Source organism: Diplodia corticola (assembly GCF_001883845.1).
Source record: "Diplodia corticola strain CBS 112549 chromosome Unknown scaffold73, whole genome shotgun sequence".
NCBI lineage: Eukaryota > Fungi > Ascomycota > Dothideomycetes > Botryosphaeriales > Botryosphaeriaceae > Diplodia > Diplodia corticola.
In genome coordinates this window covers 63,855-84,116 of record NW_017971552.1, presented here as the reverse complement: position 1 = coordinate 84,116, position 20,262 = coordinate 63,855, and the positions used below count along the sequence as shown (strand labels likewise).

General features: G+C 56.9%; 7 protein-coding genes across 7 annotated transcripts; 4 read left to right on the top strand and 3 right to left on the bottom strand.

The window, feature by feature from the left end:
* Positions 1–1,142: 1,142 nt before the first annotated feature.
* Positions 1,143–2,147, top strand: BKCO1_7300030 (alpha beta hydrolase fold-3; the record flags this gene model as incomplete). The annotated part of the gene is made up of 1 exon (XM_020278889.1): positions 1,143–2,147. One exon carries the CDS (start codon positions 1,143–1,145, stop codon positions 2,145–2,147), a length of 1,005 nt encoding a protein of 334 aa, XP_020125973.1.
* Positions 2,148–2,859: 712 nt separating this feature from the next.
* Positions 2,860–4,458, bottom strand: BKCO1_7300029 (glutamate-rich wd repeat containing protein 1; the record flags this gene model as incomplete). Its single annotated transcript, XM_020278887.1, has 3 exons — positions 2,860–2,884; positions 2,946–4,200; positions 4,257–4,458. The coding sequence occupies 3 exons, from the start codon at positions 4,456–4,458 to the stop codon at positions 2,860–2,862; spliced, it is 1,482 nt and encodes a 493-aa protein (XP_020126019.1).
* Positions 4,459–5,151: 693 nt separating this feature from the next.
* BKCO1_7300028 (septum-promoting gtp-binding protein 1) lies at positions 5,152–6,405 on the top strand (the record flags this gene model as incomplete). Its single annotated transcript, XM_020278886.1, has 4 exons — positions 5,152–5,713; positions 5,802–6,094; positions 6,158–6,232; positions 6,304–6,405. 4 exons carry the CDS (start codon positions 5,152–5,154, stop codon positions 6,403–6,405), a joined length of 1,032 nt encoding a protein of 343 aa, XP_020126020.1.
* A 4,114-nt stretch (positions 6,406–10,519) lies between these two features.
* On the bottom strand, positions 10,520–14,073 carry BKCO1_7300027 (gpi-anchored cell surface glycoprotein; the record flags this gene model as incomplete). The annotated part of the gene is made up of 5 exons (XM_020278885.1): positions 10,520–10,723; positions 10,775–10,846; positions 10,899–13,663; positions 13,737–13,924; positions 14,000–14,073. The coding sequence occupies 5 exons, from the start codon at positions 14,071–14,073 to the stop codon at positions 10,520–10,522; spliced, it is 3,303 nt and encodes a 1,100-aa protein (XP_020126016.1).
* Positions 14,074–15,224: 1,151 nt separating this feature from the next.
* Positions 15,225–15,862, top strand: BKCO1_7300026 (ohcu decarboxylase protein; the record flags this gene model as incomplete). The annotated part of the gene is made up of 2 exons (XM_020278884.1): positions 15,225–15,679; positions 15,739–15,862. The coding sequence occupies 2 exons, from the start codon at positions 15,225–15,227 to the stop codon at positions 15,860–15,862; spliced, it is 579 nt and encodes a 192-aa protein (XP_020125984.1).
* A 557-nt stretch (positions 15,863–16,419) lies between these two features.
* On the bottom strand, positions 16,420–18,171 carry BKCO1_7300025 (c-x8-c-x5-c-x3-h type zinc finger protein; the record flags this gene model as incomplete). The annotated part of the gene is made up of 3 exons (XM_020278883.1): positions 16,420–17,255; positions 17,435–17,729; positions 17,782–18,171. 3 exons carry the CDS (start codon positions 18,169–18,171, stop codon positions 16,420–16,422), a joined length of 1,521 nt encoding a protein of 506 aa, XP_020126017.1.
* A 756-nt stretch (positions 18,172–18,927) lies between these two features.
* On the top strand, positions 18,928–19,886 carry BKCO1_7300024 (signal sequence receptor alpha chain; the record flags this gene model as incomplete). The annotated part of the gene is made up of 3 exons (XM_020278882.1): positions 18,928–18,999; positions 19,089–19,519; positions 19,577–19,886. 3 exons carry the CDS (start codon positions 18,928–18,930, stop codon positions 19,884–19,886), a joined length of 813 nt encoding a protein of 270 aa, XP_020126018.1.
* Positions 19,887–20,262: the final 376 nt, after the last annotated feature.

Below are 20,262 nucleotides of genomic sequence, written 5' to 3'. Positions count from 1 at the left end.
CGCTGGTGAAGAGTTGAATGAATATTTGATCCGCAATATCGGTCGTCACCCAGAAGAACCACTCCCCTCGTCGTTCTACGAGTTCGCCCTTATACGGGCATGGGAGGAACGGGCTGCGAGAAAGTCGAGGTCTGCACGCTCCAAAAAGTCCCCTACTACCAAAAAAATGGCCATCAGGTCGAGATCCTACCGCCGTCCCCTTCTCTTCCACAGCGGAACAACCTTCCGGAAGTGCGCTTGACCTCCCCTATCACACGCCGTACGACAACACGCTCACAAAGTTCCCATCTATAGAGGATCAGAGCGATCCCCAAGATCAGAGCGATCCCCAAGAGAGCTCGAAGCAGCAGCACAAGAAGAGGATGAAGAAAGAAGGAGAGGAACGGTCGGAGGTGCATGGTGGTACTGCGAGGGATCAACGCACATTCTCCGAGTGCATAGAAGACGCATACTTCATGGAACGTGTTGGACTGCCTGAGCAGCGGGGATTACCCAAGCCTCGTGAGAGATCCGAATCGCGAAGTCCCTGCGCATGTTGCCAGCAACTCATTTGCATCTGCAGCGGCACTATGCGCTGCCTCAGCCCACGCAGGTGGAGGGAGCGTTGGTCGCGCCGGAGCAAAGATGGCAGCGATCAGCCGCCGGCGCCAGAAACCGGCTCATTGCGCGGTGGCGGGCAGCTGCCGGGAAAGATCAAGACGAGTGTAGCGGAGAAGAGGGCAAGAAGGCGTATGAAGAAGCGGAATCCTCAAGCACCACCTTCCCCAGGGTTCCATCCCTTCCAGCCGCTCTCGATAGAATCAGTCGAGGTCTTGCCAATTAATTCTCATTGGCCGATGCCGTCACGCGACACGACGAGCAACATCTCACAGGCCAGAGCAAGGTCAATAGATTCTTCCAAAGGTGGAAGACTGTCCAATAGTCATTATTCACAGCAGGCTACCGAAGACAAATACACACCCTCTTTCTCCTCTTCCATAATCGTAGAACCGCACGACTCACCTCCTCCCGACGTACAAGAAAATTGGAACGACTGGGGAAGACACAAAAGCAGAAAGAACCTTTACTCAATCGAACCCCCTCCCCAAATCTATCTATCCCCGAACCATGCCTTCTACATCCCACCGTTTTCTTTGTCGCCTATGCCGGGATCATACCCACCGTCTAAACCCCATTCGCCGTCTCCAGTGTCAGCGCCGCATAGGGGTGGCGAGGGCGGCCATGATGGTGCTCATCTGCGGCCACCATTGCGTAATGATTCAAGTTCCGGCGATGTCTTCTTTATCGCGCTAGAAGAGCCCGAGTCCGTCGTCACGCCGAAACTGCGTGGCGGTGGGGGCGACGACGATACTAGAAAGAGAGTTCCGGCGAACTTGTGGTACTTCGCGGGGGGTTCTGGTCCGCCGCCAACTTACGAGGAATACAGGAACATGCGAAAGAGTCTGCGGAAGAAGGGCCAGGAACGAGCAGAGAAGGGGGGCTGGAAGGATGTGATACATTGGGGTTTACCGCCGCGTGAGGAGAAGAAGGAGCGCGAGCCAGAGGTTGGGAACGGTGGTAATGGTGGAGAACGATCACTAGTGGAAGAACGGCCTGGCAGTGATGCACCAGTAGACAATCATCCTCAATCAGCTCTTCCTCTTCCTCCTCAAGATCAAACACCAGCAAGGAGTCACGCATCAGTGGGGAGCCGAGCATCACTGAGAAGTCAACCATCGGCGAGGAGTCAAATATCGGCAAGGAGTCAAGCATCAGCAAGAAGTCAAGCATCAGCGAGAAGTAGAGTTTCAAGACAGCAAAATCCTGAGCAACCCCCACCACCACCACCGTCGCCGCCGCCACCCAACAACAACAACCTCCCTGCAGATCCCAACCACCCGCCGCCGGAGAACAACCATCCAGGCGAGGATGCAGATGACTCCGCTTCCGACGACAATGATCGTAACGCTGGCCGCCACCCGTGTCCGCACCTAGGGATGATCGCCACTAGAGATCAAGTCATGGATCTGTACGCCGAGATGCTGCCACCGTTCTTCGCTCACGTCGAGCGGGTAGCACGCGGGGTTCTCTTCGATGCCCAGCGGCATGCCGCGAATTGGCACCACGACGACAACGACAACCGCGGTCGCGAGGAAGGGGGGAGATGAACAAGATGACGGGGTGGGGGAGATGGAGATGTGGATGAGAGGCGCAAACAGAAAAGGGAAAAATGGGGCGTGGGGGCGGTTGGCCCATCGTGAGTTTCGCATCAATTCCTACAAACGGCAGTCAAGGTAATCGAAGGAAGTTGCATAAAGATCGCAGGGCTATGTCGACAAATAAGGAAAGGGTAGTGTTGGCTATCATACGATGGTTGGACGAAGGATCGTGTATGCCTTGCATTATGATTGACGGAAAAGTGGTCCGGCAGGAATCTGTCCCTAGATCTCTCTATTTAGGAGCATGTCCGGGAAAAGAAGACCTTATGTATCCCTGGGTGCCCGCAAGGCTACTATTTCATAATGCTCTGGGGGCGAACATTGCGAACCACCCGCTGCCTTCTAACTTCGCCTCTTTCTCCAGAGTGGAGATCCAGGGGCTGTTGCCTAAGGACTCGGACGGTTTTCCATCTGCGATCACCCACCGCCTCAACGTGGCTCATCAAAATAAGCAAAACTTTTATGTGGATGCCTTGCAGACGTTTTGAGAACGTATGCCGGCCAATTTTCCAAGTACGAGTCAGACGTGAAGGTGGGGGCGATTTTCCCTGTGCATATGAGTGGCAGTCTATCATTAACGGTTCGAACTTTTGGACAAGGTATCTCGGAACATGAAACGCGTGCTTTTCTGGTTTGGATTTGGCTTGATGTCTTGCCATATCTAAACACTGATGGTCTTGAACACTCTGTGGCCAAATGTTAGCAGGTTGCACAGCAGGGTCGGCAGAAAAACAGAAGCAAGCATACCCAAAACCACTGCCACCAGTAGCCATGACACATCCGGGAATTTGCGGGTGCCAGTGGCCTTCCTTCACCTGATCCATGTAGTGAACGAAGAGCAGTTGCGGTGGCACGTCCTGCACGCCAGCCGTATCCTTGCTCTCCTCGTCATCCAACTCGACAGCCAAATCCCACAGCGTAAGCGTGTTGTCGCCAGAAGCAACCATGACGATACTGTCGTCGGTTGGATGCCACTCAACACAGGTAATCTGCTCCTTATGGAAGTCGAACGAGGCAACAGGGCTTGGCTTGATGGGCGCACCGTTGTCGCTAGGCTTCCACTGCCGCAGGTCCCACACGGCCCACTGGCCATCGTCTGCGCCAGACGCCAGAAGGTGCGCGGTCTGGTGCGACCACGAAAGGACATTGACATCAGTCTTGCTGGCCTGCACGGTGATTACCGGCTTTCGAGACTTGGAGCGAACATCCCAGATACGCACGGTGCCGTCATTGCCGGCGGATGCGAACACGTTCTTCTCCGTGGGTGACCACTGCAGCTCCTCAACCGTCTCCTTGTGGCCAGTGTAAGGTGTAGTATCGGTAACGAAGCCACCGCCCTGTGTCCTGGTAGTGGCGAAGATCTTGCCGGTCACATCACCGGTCAAGACCTTACCTTCAGGCACCAACGGCGACCAGTCAACAGCATAGCCCTCATTCTTTCCGTGAGCACGGATGGTGCACGCGGGTTTCGACTGCTGCGGAGTCAATGTGGAGCCGGGAGTGTCGAAGGCTGAGAGGTGCGGCGTGATGTCGTGGATCAGGACCTGGCCAGACTCGGTCATGGTCGCGGTCAGGGTGGTCGGTGCCTGAGCAGACGTGACCTGTGGGGACTGATGGGCGCGTATCCGGTTGGTCGTCGAGGTAAGCGGGATGGATTTGGTCTCGAGGATGGGGTCGGCGTTCTCGTCGTCGTCGCTGTCGTCGTCCGACTCGTCCTGGCCACGGTCCATGCGGCTCAAGCTGCTCATCTTCATGACTAGCAGCTGGTTCTCCTTGTCGCGGCCGGATTCGGCCTGGGTGCCGGCGACGGCGTAGACGGTGGCAGGATAGGACCTGCGGTCGTCGCCCAGCTGGTCACGGATGATGTCCATTGACAAGCACGGCCATTGAGCCTCTAGGGAGTGGAGCATCTCGTATGTGGACAGATCTGGCGAGAGGGTCTCGCCGGCGGAGAGCTTGTGACGGCCGGGAATGAAGGTGCCTTGGTCGACTTCCATTGCATCTAAACCAGCAGTCAGCACGCTGCGCAGGCGACAGAGCGCAGAGGGGCCCACTGACCGTCGCGCTCTTGGGCCTCCCGCTCGTCGTCGGGGCGGCCGTCTACACCGGCCTCAATGATCTCATCCTCGCTCTCAAACTCGTCCTCGTACTCGTCCTCGAAGTCGCCAGCCTCGTCGGGCAGGGCGGCGGGCACGGGGCGCTCGCCGCCCTTGAGGGCGTCGCGCTCGTCGTCTTGCGGGTCGGCCGGGCGCTTGCTCATGGCGGGCGAGGAGTGGGTTTTGGGGATTTGTGCAGCGAGAGCTCTGCGCGTGTCGCAACTTTTTTTGGGCGTCGCAGCGGTTCAGCCGAGGTGCAGCCGGCGGGCGCTGTCTGCTGCCCGTGTGTCGGCGGGCGGTGGGCGGTGGGCGGTGGGCGGCGCTGGCTGGCTGGCAGTGTCGTGTGGCTTGCCCTCCACTCCCGCCAGTGGCAGTGGCAGTGGCTCGCTTTGCTCTTTGCTTTCTTCCAAGCGCGCATCCCTACCGATCCGCCGCGCCTTGATGCCCCCAGTCACCCGCGCTCAGCTGCCTGTCACCGGCCCACAGCCAGTCACTCTGCAGCCTCACGCGCGACGCAGTCTTCCGCGCGACTCCACTGCCTGCTCCCAGCGCGGCCCATATAGCTCGCGCGCCGCCAGCCCACGCGCGGCGTTGTAGTTGCGTCGCTCCGTACTCCGTAGACAGCACCCAACCGTCCAGCCCAATCTCCAGTGCTGCTCGCTCAGCTCCCGCGCGCTATCCCCAACGGCGTCACTCGTCAACACTGGCCCCTCGCATCCCGCCCTCATCTCCGCGCACCCTCACCCCCGCCAAGCACTCTTGCCCGCTGCTGTGCTGGCGTTGAACGCGCCTCATTTTACGCGACTCCTCCGCATTGCGCACCGGACGGCCGAATTATCCAGGTGGCATCTCACAGCATGGACTCCCCAGCAGACAACGCGCCGCCCGAGCCCGCTCTCGAGCCTCACGACCCGCCCGTCAATCTGCCGCTGCAGGACCAGCAGCCCGCCGACCCGGGAGACGAAACCGTAGGTCCACCCGTCACCGCCGTGCCCGACCTGTCCGCTGGGCTCAACGGTGCCGCCTTCAACCCGCCCTCGCCCGAGCACCCGCGTCCCTCAACCTCGTACTCTGACACGGGCTTCAATCGCCCGTACTCTTCCGACCACAACAGCGCTCCTCACGGCTACCACAACTTTTCCACGCCCTCGGACGCCGACACCCCGCCCCGCTACCAGAACAACGGCTCGCGCCCCATGTCGCGACCGGGCTCCGGCATGGCCTACAACCATTCCGACGGCGGCAGCCGTACCTACCAGGAGCAGAACCAGCGCGGCTCGCAGCAGGGCATGGGCGACAGGCAAAACACGAGCGTGGTCATCAAGGTCGGCATGGTGGGCGACGCGCAGATCGGCAAGACGAGTCTGATGGTCAAGTACGTGGAGGGCAGCTGGGACGAGGACTACATTCAAACCTTGGGTATGCAGTCCTGGCCCTTGTCCTCGGTTCAAGAGTGGAGGAGCATCGAGGAGCTGGACGCAGGCTGAAGTACTGACGAGCGGCGCAGGTGTAAACTTCATGGAGAAGACCATCAGCATCCGCAACACCGAAATCACCTTCTCGATATGGGACCTGGGCGGCCAGCGCGAGTTCGTCAACATGCTCCCGCTGGTCTGCAACGACGCCGTGGCCATTCTGTTCATGTTCGACCTGACGCGCAAGAGCACCCTGAACTCGATCAAGGAGTGGTATAGGCAGGGCCGTGGGTTCAACAAAACCGCCATTCCCTTCCTCGTGGGCACCAAGTACGACCACTTTGTCAATTTCCCGCGCGAGGAGCAGGAGGAGATCTCCAATCAGGTGCGTTGCGAGCCGCCGCCCAAGCACCGCCGCCCCCGCCGACTAATGAATGCGTGTAACTAGGCGAAACGGTTTGCAAAAGCAATGAAGGCCAGCCTGATCTTCAGTAGCACAAGTCACAGCATCAATGTGCAAAAGGTAAATGACTCCGCAGCGACTCGCTTATCTTGTGGCATCCGTGTGGCTGACGACGCGTGATCGTCGAACAGATCTTCAAGATCGTCTTATCAAAAGCCTTCGACCTGCGGTGCACAATCCCCGAAATCGAAAACGTCGGCGAGCCGCTTCTGCTCTACCAGTCCGTCGGCTAAGCGTGCGACGCTGGCACTCTATCGATCACCCCCCTTTTTCCCGTAGTCCGTCCGCGTCGACATCAGTTCGGTCATCAGTCTCGAAATTTTCTTTAATTGCATGCAGCCCGGTGTGTTTGGTATCTATTTTAGTTTCCTTCCTCGTCTCATGAGGGGAGCATCATCGCGGACACGCGGTGGGCCCCTTTCCCCGAAGCTGGAGTAAAACAGAAGAGATCTCTGGCGCTGGAGGGTGTTCATTGGCCCTGGCCTTCTTCTTTGTTTCGAGCGAGCAGCAAGCGCAGCAGTTTGACCGCAAGCACCTGGGCATTACAGTCGACTTGTCACCAAGTCCCACCTTCGTTGGTTTACTTTGTTCTTCACATTGAGCTGGTTGGGCGGGCAGGGCAGGGATTCCACGGCGTTTTGAGCAAAGAGGATGCGGATCAACAGACGGACAAATCCTCGAATCACAGTCGAGTGTTTGCTATGTACTTTGTACGAAGGGCGGCATGTAATGGTAAACCGTAAACAACAACGACGCTAGGCACGCCGAGGCAATCACAAACAACAACAAACATTAGGAAAGCCAACACAGCATCGGGTCCCCACGTGGCATATGCGCCTTTAATCTCCAGTGCAGGCATCGAAACCGCGTTCGACTGGTACAGAACGTGCATGCGGTTGGTATGACTCACGGCGGCAAACAGAAGTGCGAACAAGCTCGCCGAACAGCAGCCAGGCGATGCAGTGTGCCAGCCGGGACCTGCAGTAGCTGTCTCGAAGCCATTGGCCGAAGCCGCAATACGTACATACGTGTACAGCCATGATTTCTCGCTCGCATCATCACTCATCATTTCCCCCTGGACCCCCGGCGACTTCTTTTGCAGGTAGCCTCGATCCGCAATGCACGCACGCACGCCCGCCCGCCCACCGTCGAACCACCAGCCGGCGGAGCCGGGTGTGTCTCGATTTGCAGGCAGAAAACTCACGGGCCGCGAGAGCGCCTCGACTCCGTCGGTGCCTCCCAATTCCCCAGCTGGCTACTGGCCAGACCCTACGTCACACCTGCCGCACCGAGTATCTTGATCCGCCGACGATCTGCACCTGCCAACCACCCTTTTCGTGCAGCCCGAACTCCACCGGCCCATCGTCGTCTTTCCCCACAGTCCCATCGGCCGTCGTTCGATGACGCCCCAACGACGAGCGGCAGGCCATCTGGCAGACCAAACGCAACGTAACGCCCTGCACATCGCCCGCCGGACTCACGCTGCTTCACCGGTGAAAGCCGTTGGGCAGCATTTTCGCCATCAGTGCGCTGCCCTTCTGCGCCCGCGTTACGCGCACACACGCGCGCCTCCGCCGTTCGGCGGTGGGGCTGGGCTGATCCGGAAGCAAAAACAGAGCGATCGCGCACTTTCTCCGTCCTGCGCTCCGTGTTGTTGTTCTACGCCTCCGTTCCACGCGTTCTAGACTGACACTACCCCCCCGCGAAACACCAATTATCGGCTGATCCTATCCCATTCTTCTTTCCGTTCCCCATTTTCTCTTTCTCCCCGCCCCCGTCCATCACGTTTCATCCGTCCGATTGGCAGCCTTGTCGTGGGAAAAACGATGATTGTTTCCTCCCTTGTCGCCTCGGGTAAGAGAGCAGAGGGAGAGGGAGAGCTGCTGTTATTGCTCGCCTTGCTCTCTCTCTCTCTCTCTCTCCCTCTCTCCCGCAAAGTCGGCCGGGTTCCCCGGCACATATATGATCCCCTTTTCTCTTCCCCGGTAGAGAGGTACATACACAGTACATTTGTAGGGCAACGAACGGTGAGAGAGAAAAGAGACGGCGCGCCTTTCCCATGCAATCTCGGGCCGACCCCGACCCTGTGATCCTGATCCTGCATCCTGATCGTTGACCCTGACCCTGACCCTGACCTCTTCTGTCGTAGCGACGGACGGCTCCCTTCCCTCCATGTGCTAGGTAGGACAGTTACCTAGCCTAGGGGTTGGTTCGTCGGGGTTTGCGGAAGTGTGAAAGATGGTGGGGGTGCCGCGGGAATAAGGCTAGTTGGTCTGTATGATGTCTGGCTGAACCTCGCTGTCGTCCCCGAGAGCCGAGCTTCTCTGCTCGTTCTGATGGTAACGAAACATGCATCAACGAATGCCTCTGTTATACAGCCATGTCACGTATAAAGGAGAAAGAGAGTGATGGTGTGGAAGAGGGTGCAAAAGGCAGGGGTCTAATTTCTCTGAGATCATGGCTGTTATGTGGAGGGGAGGGGGTTTTAGTCCTTTCGTTGGATAGAAACGACTTCGACCGAGTTGTGGATGCGTCGCGTGCAACCCGTAGACAGGTAGCCGGCCTCTCTTGGTCGTCATTCTTTCCGAAGGTGAAGCAAACACTGGGTTCGGTTTCGGGGGGGATGCGTTGTTCCGTGGAAGAAATCGACAGCTTTGTATTGTTGGAAGTGCAAAGAAAAGTTATGGCAATCCTAAAATCTTCTTTTCTGGTAGAAGTATGAAGTATATTGTATCTAGTCCCGAAGACTATATGCGGCACGTTGCCCGTTTTCTTTTTCCCAGTTTCAAAAGGAAGAGATGACTCTTCTGCCTCTTGTCATGGAAACTGTATCGGCAATATAACATTCATACGTATATATAAAGGTACTACGACCTATGCCAGTGTTCCCAGACGCCGTCTACAAGACACGACACCACGCGGAAGACAGCAATATTGTTCAATCATGCCAGCAACTCAAGGCTTTGGCACTCCCAATTGTCTGGGTATACTGTTAGCCCGCACGCTTCACATCAGCCATGCATCTCCATCAGCGGTATAGCGTGACAAGGAATGGGGCAGGCATCTGTATAATAAAAGATAAATGCCTGCGTCATATGCGAACGGAGCCAGCAGACATTAATAGTCGAGCATGGATACGGCAAATCAGCTCGTTGTAAAAAGTTCGAAACTTCACGCTCACTCACTAGCAAGGTTCAAACACTCGCCCACGGAAATTGTGTTGCTGGATAATTTTTTGCGTTCAGCATATAAGTTATTCCTCATTTACCCTTTCTTTCTTTCGCACCCCGGCACATAAGCCAGAAATAAAAAAAGAAGCAAGGGAAGAAAACCAAAAAATGTTAAAAGTTAAGAAATAGGAAAAGAGTTGTCTGTCTGTCCGTACGAGGGTGTTGGTGACTAACAGGTGTGTACTAAAGCAAATTCCAGTTTTGCCGCCCGCGCAAAAGAAAGAAGCATAGCGTGATAAAAAGGTTTAAGGAAATCGACCAGCAAACGATCAGCCAAAGAGATCCAGTCAGGTCGCTAGAACGCAAGAAGGGAAAGAAAATAAGCACCATCAAAACGGGGAATGACAACGTGACGAAAAAGGAAAAAAAAAGGTTAAAAGGAGCGCAAAAGTCCGGCTACGAGCTACCAAAGAGCGGTGATGAACCAAGAAACCGCGTGATGCATGCATTTCCGCTTCTTTCCTACGTCTTTTTCTGTCGCCCGGACTGTTGAAACCATTGCCGAAGATGACCAGCTTGCAGACCTAGTCTTGCAAACAAGAAGGGGAATAGAGCACAACTGTGAAGAGGTAAGGAAAGGAACGGCAAGGACAAGGACAGAGGCCGAAAATGCAAGAAATCCTTTCCGTTTCCAGAGAAGCCTGCCTACATTTACGCCGCCCCGCTGCTACCAAAAAGTTATTTCTGATCGCCGGAATTCGATGGAATTGAGCATCGCTTTTCCTCAATATCGCTCCTGTCAAGGTAAGGAACTAGCTGAGCAAAAGTGTAGCAAAAAAAGGAATAACGGGGAGCAGGTGGAAAGAAACCCTTGAAGAGACTCCCAAATCTGATGCTCCAACAACCACTGACAAAAGGGAATATGCAAGGAATTGCTGATTGATGATGATCGTGCGGTCATGCGGAGAAAAGTTGCTTCTGCGAGCAACACCTAGCAAAGAGATTTTTGCGCGGGTGACGGGTATTTCGTGTCAAAGGGGGAATATTTGGAAACTGCGCCAAAGTCGAGATCAAGGCTATACCGATAAGAACTGCGCCCGACTCAGTAGCGCCGAGGAGAAGTGTGTGTCAAAATCAAAGTAGACGTTGTATTGACCGACGGGTCAAAGTAAAACGTCTACTGAGACCAAGACGAGTGAGCCTCCTTCAGAAGGCCCAGCACGCGCGTCTGTCCAGGGGCGCTCTCGCAAGCACACTGAAGAGTACGGCCGTCGTGGAAGTCAAGCATAACGCTGTTAGGCATCTCCTCCCGTTCTTGGTCAGGAGCAAAGGGGGCGGAGAACTCGCTAAGGTGGTAGCGCTTGGTGATACCTTTCGATGCCTAGAGGATTTGGTCAGCGTGGGGCTACGGTTTACAAGATGAGCAACATACATCGTTGGCCTTGGAGAGGGTCAGGACGATGTTGCCTTGAACGTCGATCTCGACCCATCTTCTCTTCCAGAGCTGTTTACGCGTCAGTAACGTAAAACTCATCGAAGAAACGAGTTAAACTCACGAGGGTGTCGGGGAACTGAACATTCAGATCGCCGATCTCAACGCCGGGTTGCGATTCCTTCTTCTCTTCAATAGGCTGAGGGGCCTCTTCCTGCACTGCAGAACTCATCATCTGGTTCAAGCTCTTTTTGCTTGTGGTAAGGCTATTGCTCATACGCTTCAGTAACCGGCTCGCCCGGTTTCCCTTCTTCTTCTCGTCTCCCTCTTCAGTCACAGTGCTATCGAGACTGGTGATAGACTGGCTGCGCGGCATGGGTGGCGGCGAGGTGGCTTCGCTACGCCTACGACCAAATGAACGCCAACTGCTCTCCGAAGACGAACGGGGCAGAGGTTGCGCGGGAGATTCGAGGTGCGCATTCGACTGTTGCGCGGGAGAAGCGTCGCCGGAGGTAGGTGACTTCGTAGATTCTTCGACGGCGGTAGGGATGACGATGGACGGCGGAGCGGCAGCCTCATCGGCCTTGTTGTGGTCGATGGTAATGGGGCTCGGCTGCAGATCCAAGGGCGAGTCCTCGACATCCTGGCCAGGCGTTTGGGGGGAGCGAACAATGCGAGCGGTCACGGTGACCGACTCGGTCTTGTTGTTCGCATCCTTGTTGTAAACAGCCTGGATGCTTTCGTTCGAGTTCTCGCCCTTGGACATGGGACGCTCCAACGGCGGGACTGAAATGAACGAGGATTTACTGAGGCGCTTCAACTGTTTGTCTTGCGCGGAGTGCGATGCCCTGAAAGAGTTCGAGCGTTGAGCGATGCTAATGGCGCCCCTCTCCGGGGTGTAACCAACTTTGGGGAGCGTCACCGGGGTACCATCCTTGCTGGACTTTTCGGCGAGAGCCTTGATGCGCTGCGAGATGCCTGATGAAACATTACTCTTCTTGAGAAGGGACGCATCGCGCTGCGCCTCAGTCGCGTACGAAGCGGAAAAAGAACGCTGACCGACGCCAAGCTGCTGGCTAACGCCGAGCTGGCCTTCGGGCGAAGGGGAAAGCCGGGTCGGAGTGACCGTCCTGTACATGGAAAGAGGGTTGGAGTTAACGCGATGCTCAGCCGACTTTGTTGACAGGGTGGAGGCCTGGGATTTCCGGCGGGGGAAAATAGACATGATGGGCGATTTGGATACGGACATTGGCTTGGCCTCTTCGACCGTCGCGCTCTGCAGTTCCTCCATCAGGGAGTCGTCGGACAGGTAGTCAAAGTCGTCGTCGGAACTTTCCGCGTCGGGCTCGACACGGATGGGGTCGACGGGGACGCGACGCTTGCTCTTCGTGGTGGAGCGGCGTTCTGGAAGGGAAGAGGAAGACGGCAGTGCCGTGGTAAAATCCTCTGACAGTTCCGGGCCCTTGGCGGCCGCTGTTTGATGTTCTCCCGTCTCCCCCCTGTCAGGAGATGATGAAACATCCCAATTGGGATGCTCGGCACCGGAGGCCCGCGCTGGCGCTGGCTCCGCCGCCGATGGAAGACCGAGCGAAGTTTCCGCGGCCCCGTCGAGTGGCGACGCGATTTCTGCCTGCTCGTCTGAATCCAGTCCTTCCTTGCGGTCGCCACCATCTGAGATGGACGAGGGGCGCGTGGATGACGGATTCGACGACTCCTGAACGGATATTGGGGAGGACGCGACAGGAGTGGGTGGCCGAGCGTCTTCTTCATCTCCGGCTCCACTGATCATCAATTGCACGCCGGAGTCAGCCTTAGTGTGGTCGGGCGTTTCTGGAGCCTCATCAGGCTTTAAAGTCGACCCCGAATCCGTACTCGACGTCGTTTCGCGATGTGATGCGACATCGTCCTCCTCCACTGGCGCTGCCTCTGGCGCCGTCTCCTCCGCTGATTTCACCTTCTCCACGGCATCTGCCGTGGCAACTGCATCGCCATGCTTTTTGTTGGGCTTTTGTCTCGCTAGCTGCGCGGCCTTCTGTTTCTTTCGAAGCTCAACTGCGCGCATCAAGCGCTGCTTTTCTGGGGTAATGCCGGGCGACTTAACGGAACTTGCAATGGATTTCGCACCGGTGCTGGACGTGGGGCGCGCAGGGGTATTCGTGGGCATCTCTGAAATCGTGGGAACGGGCGGCGGGGGCCGGAGGCCTGTACTGGGCACCGTACTCGAATCCCTGGATTTGGGCCGCGAAGAGCTCCCCTTGCTGCGAACAGCGGCCTTCAGGCTCGCAGGGAGCTTGGCGCTCTTGGACTCTGCCGCGTGCGAAAGCGGTTCCTGAGTAGGGCGGGGACCGAGCTTGACTTTCGGTTTGTAGAGGTAGGAGAAGTCGATGTCTGCGCGGGCAGTCTGGGAGGAGGAGCGGCGGTTCGGGTCGTCGTAGTGCTGGTCGAAGTGGTTGAGAGATTTAAAGGATCTGACCGACTGTGCGTAACCCCTCGGACTGGCGATCACAGAGCTGGCGTCGCCCCCAGACGTTCCTGGCGTCCCGGGCCGCCTCTCTTCGTATCCGGTAGGCGAGAGTGGACGTGACCGTATTGATGCCGTATCGGGCGCCGCTTCTACCTTCGTTGTCGATGCCACCGTCTCTGTTCTTTCCAACGCAGCACCCTCGCCCTTCGCACTTGTTCCTTGACTATCCTCCGCATCCTCGTTTATCCCATCCAATTTTTTCTTCGAGCTTGTTGATGACGCGCTTGTCGACGGCGCGGCTGTGTGTAGGGAGTTCGCTGCTGAGAGGGCATGGTCGGAGAGCTCTTGCGGGGTTGAGAAGCTGAATACGGAGTCGTGCGGCGTGAACTTCTCTTCGATTTCGGTAAAGTGGACGGTGACGCGAGCTGCACTCAGATGTTATAGTATCAGTTTCCACGCCTCTCTTGGAGCAGACCGGCCCAGGATGGTTCGGCGTACCTTGCAGCAATCGTGAGGTGCCTTCGGGCACGTATTTGAGCAGGACCTTGCGGCGGCGAAATAGTAGGAAACCGTATAGCGGCGACTTCTCGTCGTATTCGAGCAGAGCTGCGCGGGCTTCACTCAGGCCACCGGCGCCAAAGTTGAAGATCTCGATGGCGTCGCGGGAGGCATACTTCAGTAGGAACCTGAGTGATGTCAGATATATCGTCACCACCCCTGCGCATATGTGAGACAGGCAGTCCGGGGCGCGGAAGGCTTACCAGCCGCCAGCCTCGGCCAGAGCAGATTGATATGCGTCGGAGACTGGAGCATCGTCCAGGCCATTCAACGACATGGCGGCGCGGGCGCGCTGGTTGGGTTGCTGTGCGACAGCGCCGAAGGGTGTCGGCGGAAGCTAAGCTTGAGGTCGAGTGTGGCACGTCAGGCAAGGGCGCGCTATCTTCGGGCCCTCAGGGGTTCAGACGGGATAGGGCTGATCATTGAAGCTTGGCCTGGGTCAGCTGTCGGTGGAACACGCATCCGACGGAGGGCGCGCGGCGACCGCCGGTCATGAAGCGGTATTTGAGCGAGGTGGTGGTGAATTGGATCGGTCTGTGGGAGGGACGCGAAGTTGGGCGGCGCGGACGTTGCGAGGACCTGCAGCAATGCATTGGTCTGCCCTGACTCCAGCACCAGCGCCAACGCGGCGGGCTGGCAGCGCGGGTCCGGCGCTCACGCTTGCCGATCACTGCAAACCCACCTGAGCCCTCTTTCTTTTTCCATTTCCCCCCGGTTGACGTGCCCCGGTGATAGGGCACGCGTGCCTGTGGAAATTTCCCGAAAAAGCCACAAGCGCAGTCCGCGCCGTGGTAGTCTCCCAGACTTTGCTCCCGCGCGGCTCTGCCAGGCGGGCCAGGAGGACGCGCGCAGAGCTTCTCGGACCTGTGTCGCACACCCATGTCGAGCACCACCACACGGCCGTCCCTTGCACCAGCCGGCATCGCATCGCCGACGACCAGCCCAGCCAATGGCCGGCGCGCGCGCGAACCGACGGCGTTGGACGCTCCCCGCGCCACGCCGCGCGCGTCTCCACCTCGCCCGAGCTGAGCCGTACGAGCTGAGTTCTGATTTTCAGGAACGGCCGCCGATGCGTCCAATGGCTCCGGGATCCCCGTTGCGCCAGAGTGGGTACCGTACAAGCGACAAAAATGGGCCCGGCGCGCAGCTCCAGCGCCGTGCGACATCCATGGCTTTTCACGGGCCCTGCGCGGGGAGCCTAGGCCGATCGGCCGCCCGCGGGACCTGGCCTATCGAGCGCCCCGGCTGCCCGCGTCTGACGTACATCGCAGCCTTCCCGCCTGGAAAAAGCAATTCCCTCGACGCCCCGCGCTGCCGCTGTGCTCAAAATCCTCCGTCCCCAGCTCTGTCTAGTCGGGCTTCTCCTGGTTCGCCCCGTGGCTCGAGATTGCTGCTTGTGTGCACCACCCCCTCAACCCAAATCCCGCCATGGACCTCAAGACGGTGCAGACGCCCGAGTGGCCGCAGCGCACCACGCCCACGCCGCCGACCCTCAATCTGCCGGCAGTCGCGTCGCTCACGACCGCCGCGACAGGCGACCGCACCTACGTGTTGGACTTGCTGTTCGAGCCGTCGCAGCCGCTGCACAATCTCGCCCTGCCTCTGCTCAGCGGCACGCAGTTCGCCTCCTATGACGATCTGATTGCTGCTGTTGGCATCCAGCTGACCGAGCTTGCCGAGAGCCCCAGCACCAGCGACACTGCGTGGTTGGAGCAGATCCTCGGCGCCCATCCGCGCCTTGGCGAGAAGAAGGTCGAGAGCGCACAGAGCAGGGCCGAGCAGGCCAATCTAAGCAAGGCTGGCCCTGGCGCCGAGGCCGAAGCAGCGGAGTTGAAGCGGCTCAACGAGGAGTATGAGCAGAAATTCCCCGGTCTCAGATATGTGTGAGTGCGGGGCAAGAGTGGGGTGAAGCCTGATGCACACATTGCTAATTTCCGATCAGTGTCTTTGTCAATGGCCGTAGCAGGCCCGAGATCTTCAAGAACATGAAGGAGAGAATAGAGAGGGGGGACGTAAACGCAGAGCGACATGAAGCCATCAAGGTAGAGACCCGCACGGAGCGATAGTTGGATTTGCGTCACTGACCCCTGTCTGTCTAATAGGCAATGTGTCAGATCGCATCCGACAGGGCCCGCAAGTTACAAAGCCAGCAGTAGGCCGCACTTGTTTTTCATGTCCGCATTCTAAAGCTCATATGAAAAACGTCTTCGGAAGTTCTCAACAATAATCAGTAGTCCCAATAAAGCTACTGGAGTACTTCTCTGGAGGACACGTTGTACACAGCCAGGCCTGGTGGAGAGCTTCAACCCATCATATGGTTGCATAGGGGACAGTCGTATAGTTAGGAAATAAATACTCATGCACATGTTCATAAAGGGGCCTCTCTTTTTGAGCTGAAATAAAAAACACTGCAAGGTTTGGGTGACGCTTGTTGTTCTTCGAGGACGCTGTCGCGGTCAGGTCGCTATGGCTTAGTGACCAACAAATTTTTATCCTTGTCTTCACAAATTCATTGATCTTGCTGAAGGGTTGTACTACTTTGCCGAACGCTAGTCCTTTAACTGGTAAATCCATACAAGCCACCCATGTGCAATTTAATTCCCCCTTGGTAATCAAGTTCCTTTTAACGAATGGTAGTGTACTGAACAACATTCATGTCCATGTTATGCATCTCAAGTGGAAACTTGCAATCATCTAGGAAGATGCAGTTCTTGCCGGTTTTCTTGCTGCCGAACGGCGGGAACGGGCAACGGTGACCATAGATACACTTCGGATCATCGCAACCTGTGCCGTGGATGCAAGGCGCCATACGTGCAACCAACTTGAGGGTGTCCAGCTCAGATTTGTTGGGTTTGTAGTCGTGAACATGAGTGCAATTGCTGCCGAAGGGGCACTCATGACGCAAGAAATGGACATTGCACATCTTGATACGCTTGACGCGGTTGGTTTCCTCCTTATCATAGTTTTTCGTCGGAGGGTCGATACGCTGGCCCTTGCGGTTACGAGGAATGTTGTTTGGATCGCGAGTACTCTGCTTCGATCCAGCAAGAGGCAGAGAAGCCGCCTTCGCAGCGACATTGGCCCAACCAGCAGACGCACCAGCGGTTGTAGCAGGAGCAACACTGGGACTGGGACTTGAGACTTTGATAACTCCGTTCACCTTGTTTGCGGTCGTTGTCAGACTGCCAAGTCCCGGCGGTGGAAAAGGAGTGGGGAGGCCGTCCATGCCGAATGTGTTGATTTTGTGCGGACGAAACAGACCCTCAAACTTTTGGATTTTGAAGAATGGCAGAGCTGCAAACTCCCTGCCAAACGGCACCCCTTCCAGCAAGGTTATCTTATCCACCAGATAGTCGTAATTAGAGATTTCTCCCAAAATGCGAGCATAACCGTTGTCGTGAGAGCACCCAAGCATAATGTGGCGGCAAGTCGGGCTGTAAAGGTTCAATTTCAGATGCTCTAGAGCCAGTTGATCAGCAGAATGTTAAGACAGACAGCCACGAACTATCAAGAGCTGGGGATACCGGCTCAAGTTGGGGCAGATGTGTCGAAACGACAAGGTCATTTGTCTCGAATGAACGACACAGCTTCCCTTGCTGGACATGGTTTCTGTAGCAGGCGTGCGGAGATAAACTCACCAACTATCTTTTCATCAGCCCTGTCCTTTCCAGAACCAACATCAACAAAGTCCATGAGGAACTTGGCGCCGGTGAATCCGATCATGAAATCTTGCACTTCAGCTTTGGTTGCAATTCCGGCGCGGGCGCAAGTGTCGGCCAGGCCTTTCGCATTTGCATATACGCGCGCAGTCACCTTAATGTTGGGTGGCATTCCCTTGACTTGGGTGCGTACATATTTGTAGACACCCTCTTCCAGAGCGCCGGCAGCGCGCTGGCCGCCGTTGGCGCCCTCAGACAAAAGTTGGTCGTTGAACTTCAAGTTCCAGGTCAGCAGCAGTGAAACGCGGTGCGGGGTGGAGGCTTACGATGAGGCCATCGCCATCAACAAGGACTAAGACAAATGCATCTCGATCCTGGGGCATCTCAGTGTGTGTAGTCAAGGACGATTCGTGAATACCGACCATGTTGCCCTGCATGTTCAGAATGGTGGTTTCCATGTCTTTGAGGCTGCGCTGGGCGATGCGGTTGTATTCGCGTTCGCGGTCATGATCCTCGATTTCTTTCCTGAACTGCTCGCTGAGCGTGTCGTAACGGCAGAGGAGTTCCTCGATCAGGGAGTTTGTCTTGTCGCTGGCAAGCTGAATCTCACGGTAGCGGCCCCAGAGGTCGCCGGTGTGGCCGTCGACGTAGGCGTGACCGGGCGACGGCGAGGCGGTCTGGTTTGACATGTCGAACGGCGTGGGTAGCTTGGGCATGGGGACGGGGGTGCGCACGGTTGTGATGTTGTGGAGGAGAAGGGTGGTATCAGACAAGCGCAAGTAGGCATCTGCTTTGTAGGCAGCAGGCGCGTCGGATCTTGTGGAAAGAGAGGGCAGGTGAGGGCGAGGGCGGGCGGGCGCGAACTGAGAAACGCTCGCACATAGGCCACTGCCTTTTTCAACAGGCCTCAGGGTCTGGGGTTACACCAACGGCTGTACGGTGACTTGGTGCTTTATTGGATCTAGAATGGCCGTGGACGGCGGGCGCCGCTGCTACGCGTCCCAGCCGTGCTAACCGTCCGCATGGGCGGTGGGACAGGCGCTCTCTGATTCACCAGAGCTGTCTTAGTCGGAGCTTCAGCTCGCTGTGGAGGAGTCATCATTCCGGCGCGTCGTTCTCGGGGCGCGCAGAGACCTGCAGTTGCTGCGCGTGATTGGACAGGCCCCGCCCGCGCCTGCGCGCTGGCGGGCTGGACGAGGCGGGCAGTCGCAGACTCGCGTGCGGCAGGCTGCATCTCGTCAGCGCAAACTATATAGAGTAGTGTGCTGGCGCTCGTGACGGAGAGCTGTCGATGTTCGTCTCGACCCCACAGCCGCGCCTTGCCCGATCGCGACAAGCTTGGCCGTCTGGCCCCGGCTCATCCTCGCCCGCGCTTCGACGCCGAACTCCAAGTGTCCTCTCGCCAGCTTGACCTTTCTCTCCCCATCCCCTCTGCGCATTCCCCATCCACTCCCCGGTGTTCGCTCGCAACCATGTGGTTTCCCAAGCTCACGGCCTCGTTGTTCTTGTCTCTGCTGGCGACCAATGCCTTCGCCGCGTCCGAGGTACGCTCTTCCAAATTACTTCCTAAATGACATCAGGCACATCTGGGTCATATCGCGCTAGCTTCGTCGCTGACCACTGATCCGTCCAGAACGCTATCGAGGAGGAGATTGACAACCCGAGCACTTCAGCCAACCTAGCTGTTTCGGTCAGCGCTTCGTTCCCCAACTCCGAGATCTTCGGCGTGAAGCTCGTCAATGGCCACCCCACCAATGCTATTCTCGACTTCAAGAACGAGGAGAAGGAGGCCGTCACGGTTGAGTTCATCGGCGGCTCCCTTCTCAGCCCTGCCACTGGCCAGCCCTTGCGCAACCTGACCATCTCCAAGTACAACATCAACATCGGGGCCGGGAGCAGCGCCAGCTTGACCTACAGCTTCCAGACCGAAATGCACCCTCAGGACCTCAAGCTCAACCTTGCTGCTGTTGTTAGGGACAGCAAGGAGGCTTTCTACACCCTCCAGGCCTACAATGAGACCGTCAGCGTTGTCGAGGCGCCCACCAGCATCTTTGACCCTCAGATGTAAGCCCATTCCTGCCAACCAATGGCAATTTCGCTTTGTTTTCTGACCGAATGCAGTCTTTTCCTCTACTTCGTCCTTGCTTCCGTCTTCGCCGGTACCTGCTACTTCATCTACAACACTTGGATCACTACGCTGTTCCCTCAGAAGAAGGGCCGTGGCAAGGGTGGCGAGCGCGCCAAGACTTCTTCCAAGGGCACCAAGGCTGTCGACCCCGCTGACCAGGTTGGCGTTGTCGGCGCTGACGGCCCTGCTGTCACCTCTGGCGCCAAGGGCTTCGATGAGAGCTGGATTCCTGCCGGCCACCTGAACCGCCCGGAGGCTCGCCGTGTCAAGAGCGGTACCCCTAAGACTAAGACTCGCGGTTAAATGCATACGCGACTCATTTGCTTCAACCTCGATTTCAGGACGATGCATGGGAGACCATCGAAAACACGAAAAAAATTGGTTCCCCCGTTTCGGCCAAATGATTGGATTGGGTTTTTGGAGAGGGGAAGTTGGGGGCGCGGTTTGCGAGTGCGGGTTTCTTTCTGGGAGGCTTTTGGTCATGCATCTGGAAATGGTGCCATGATCACAACAAAAAGAAATTAATTTGTACATTGGCATGTATCATCACAATGGACACTGAATGGGACATGATCCCACGTCTTTGAAACGTTCCTGAATCTCGTTCGGCATTCTACAGAGGCTCAAGTTCCAAATCTGCTGAATATCGGGTGGGGCATTCTGCTCAAAAGTGTCTCGA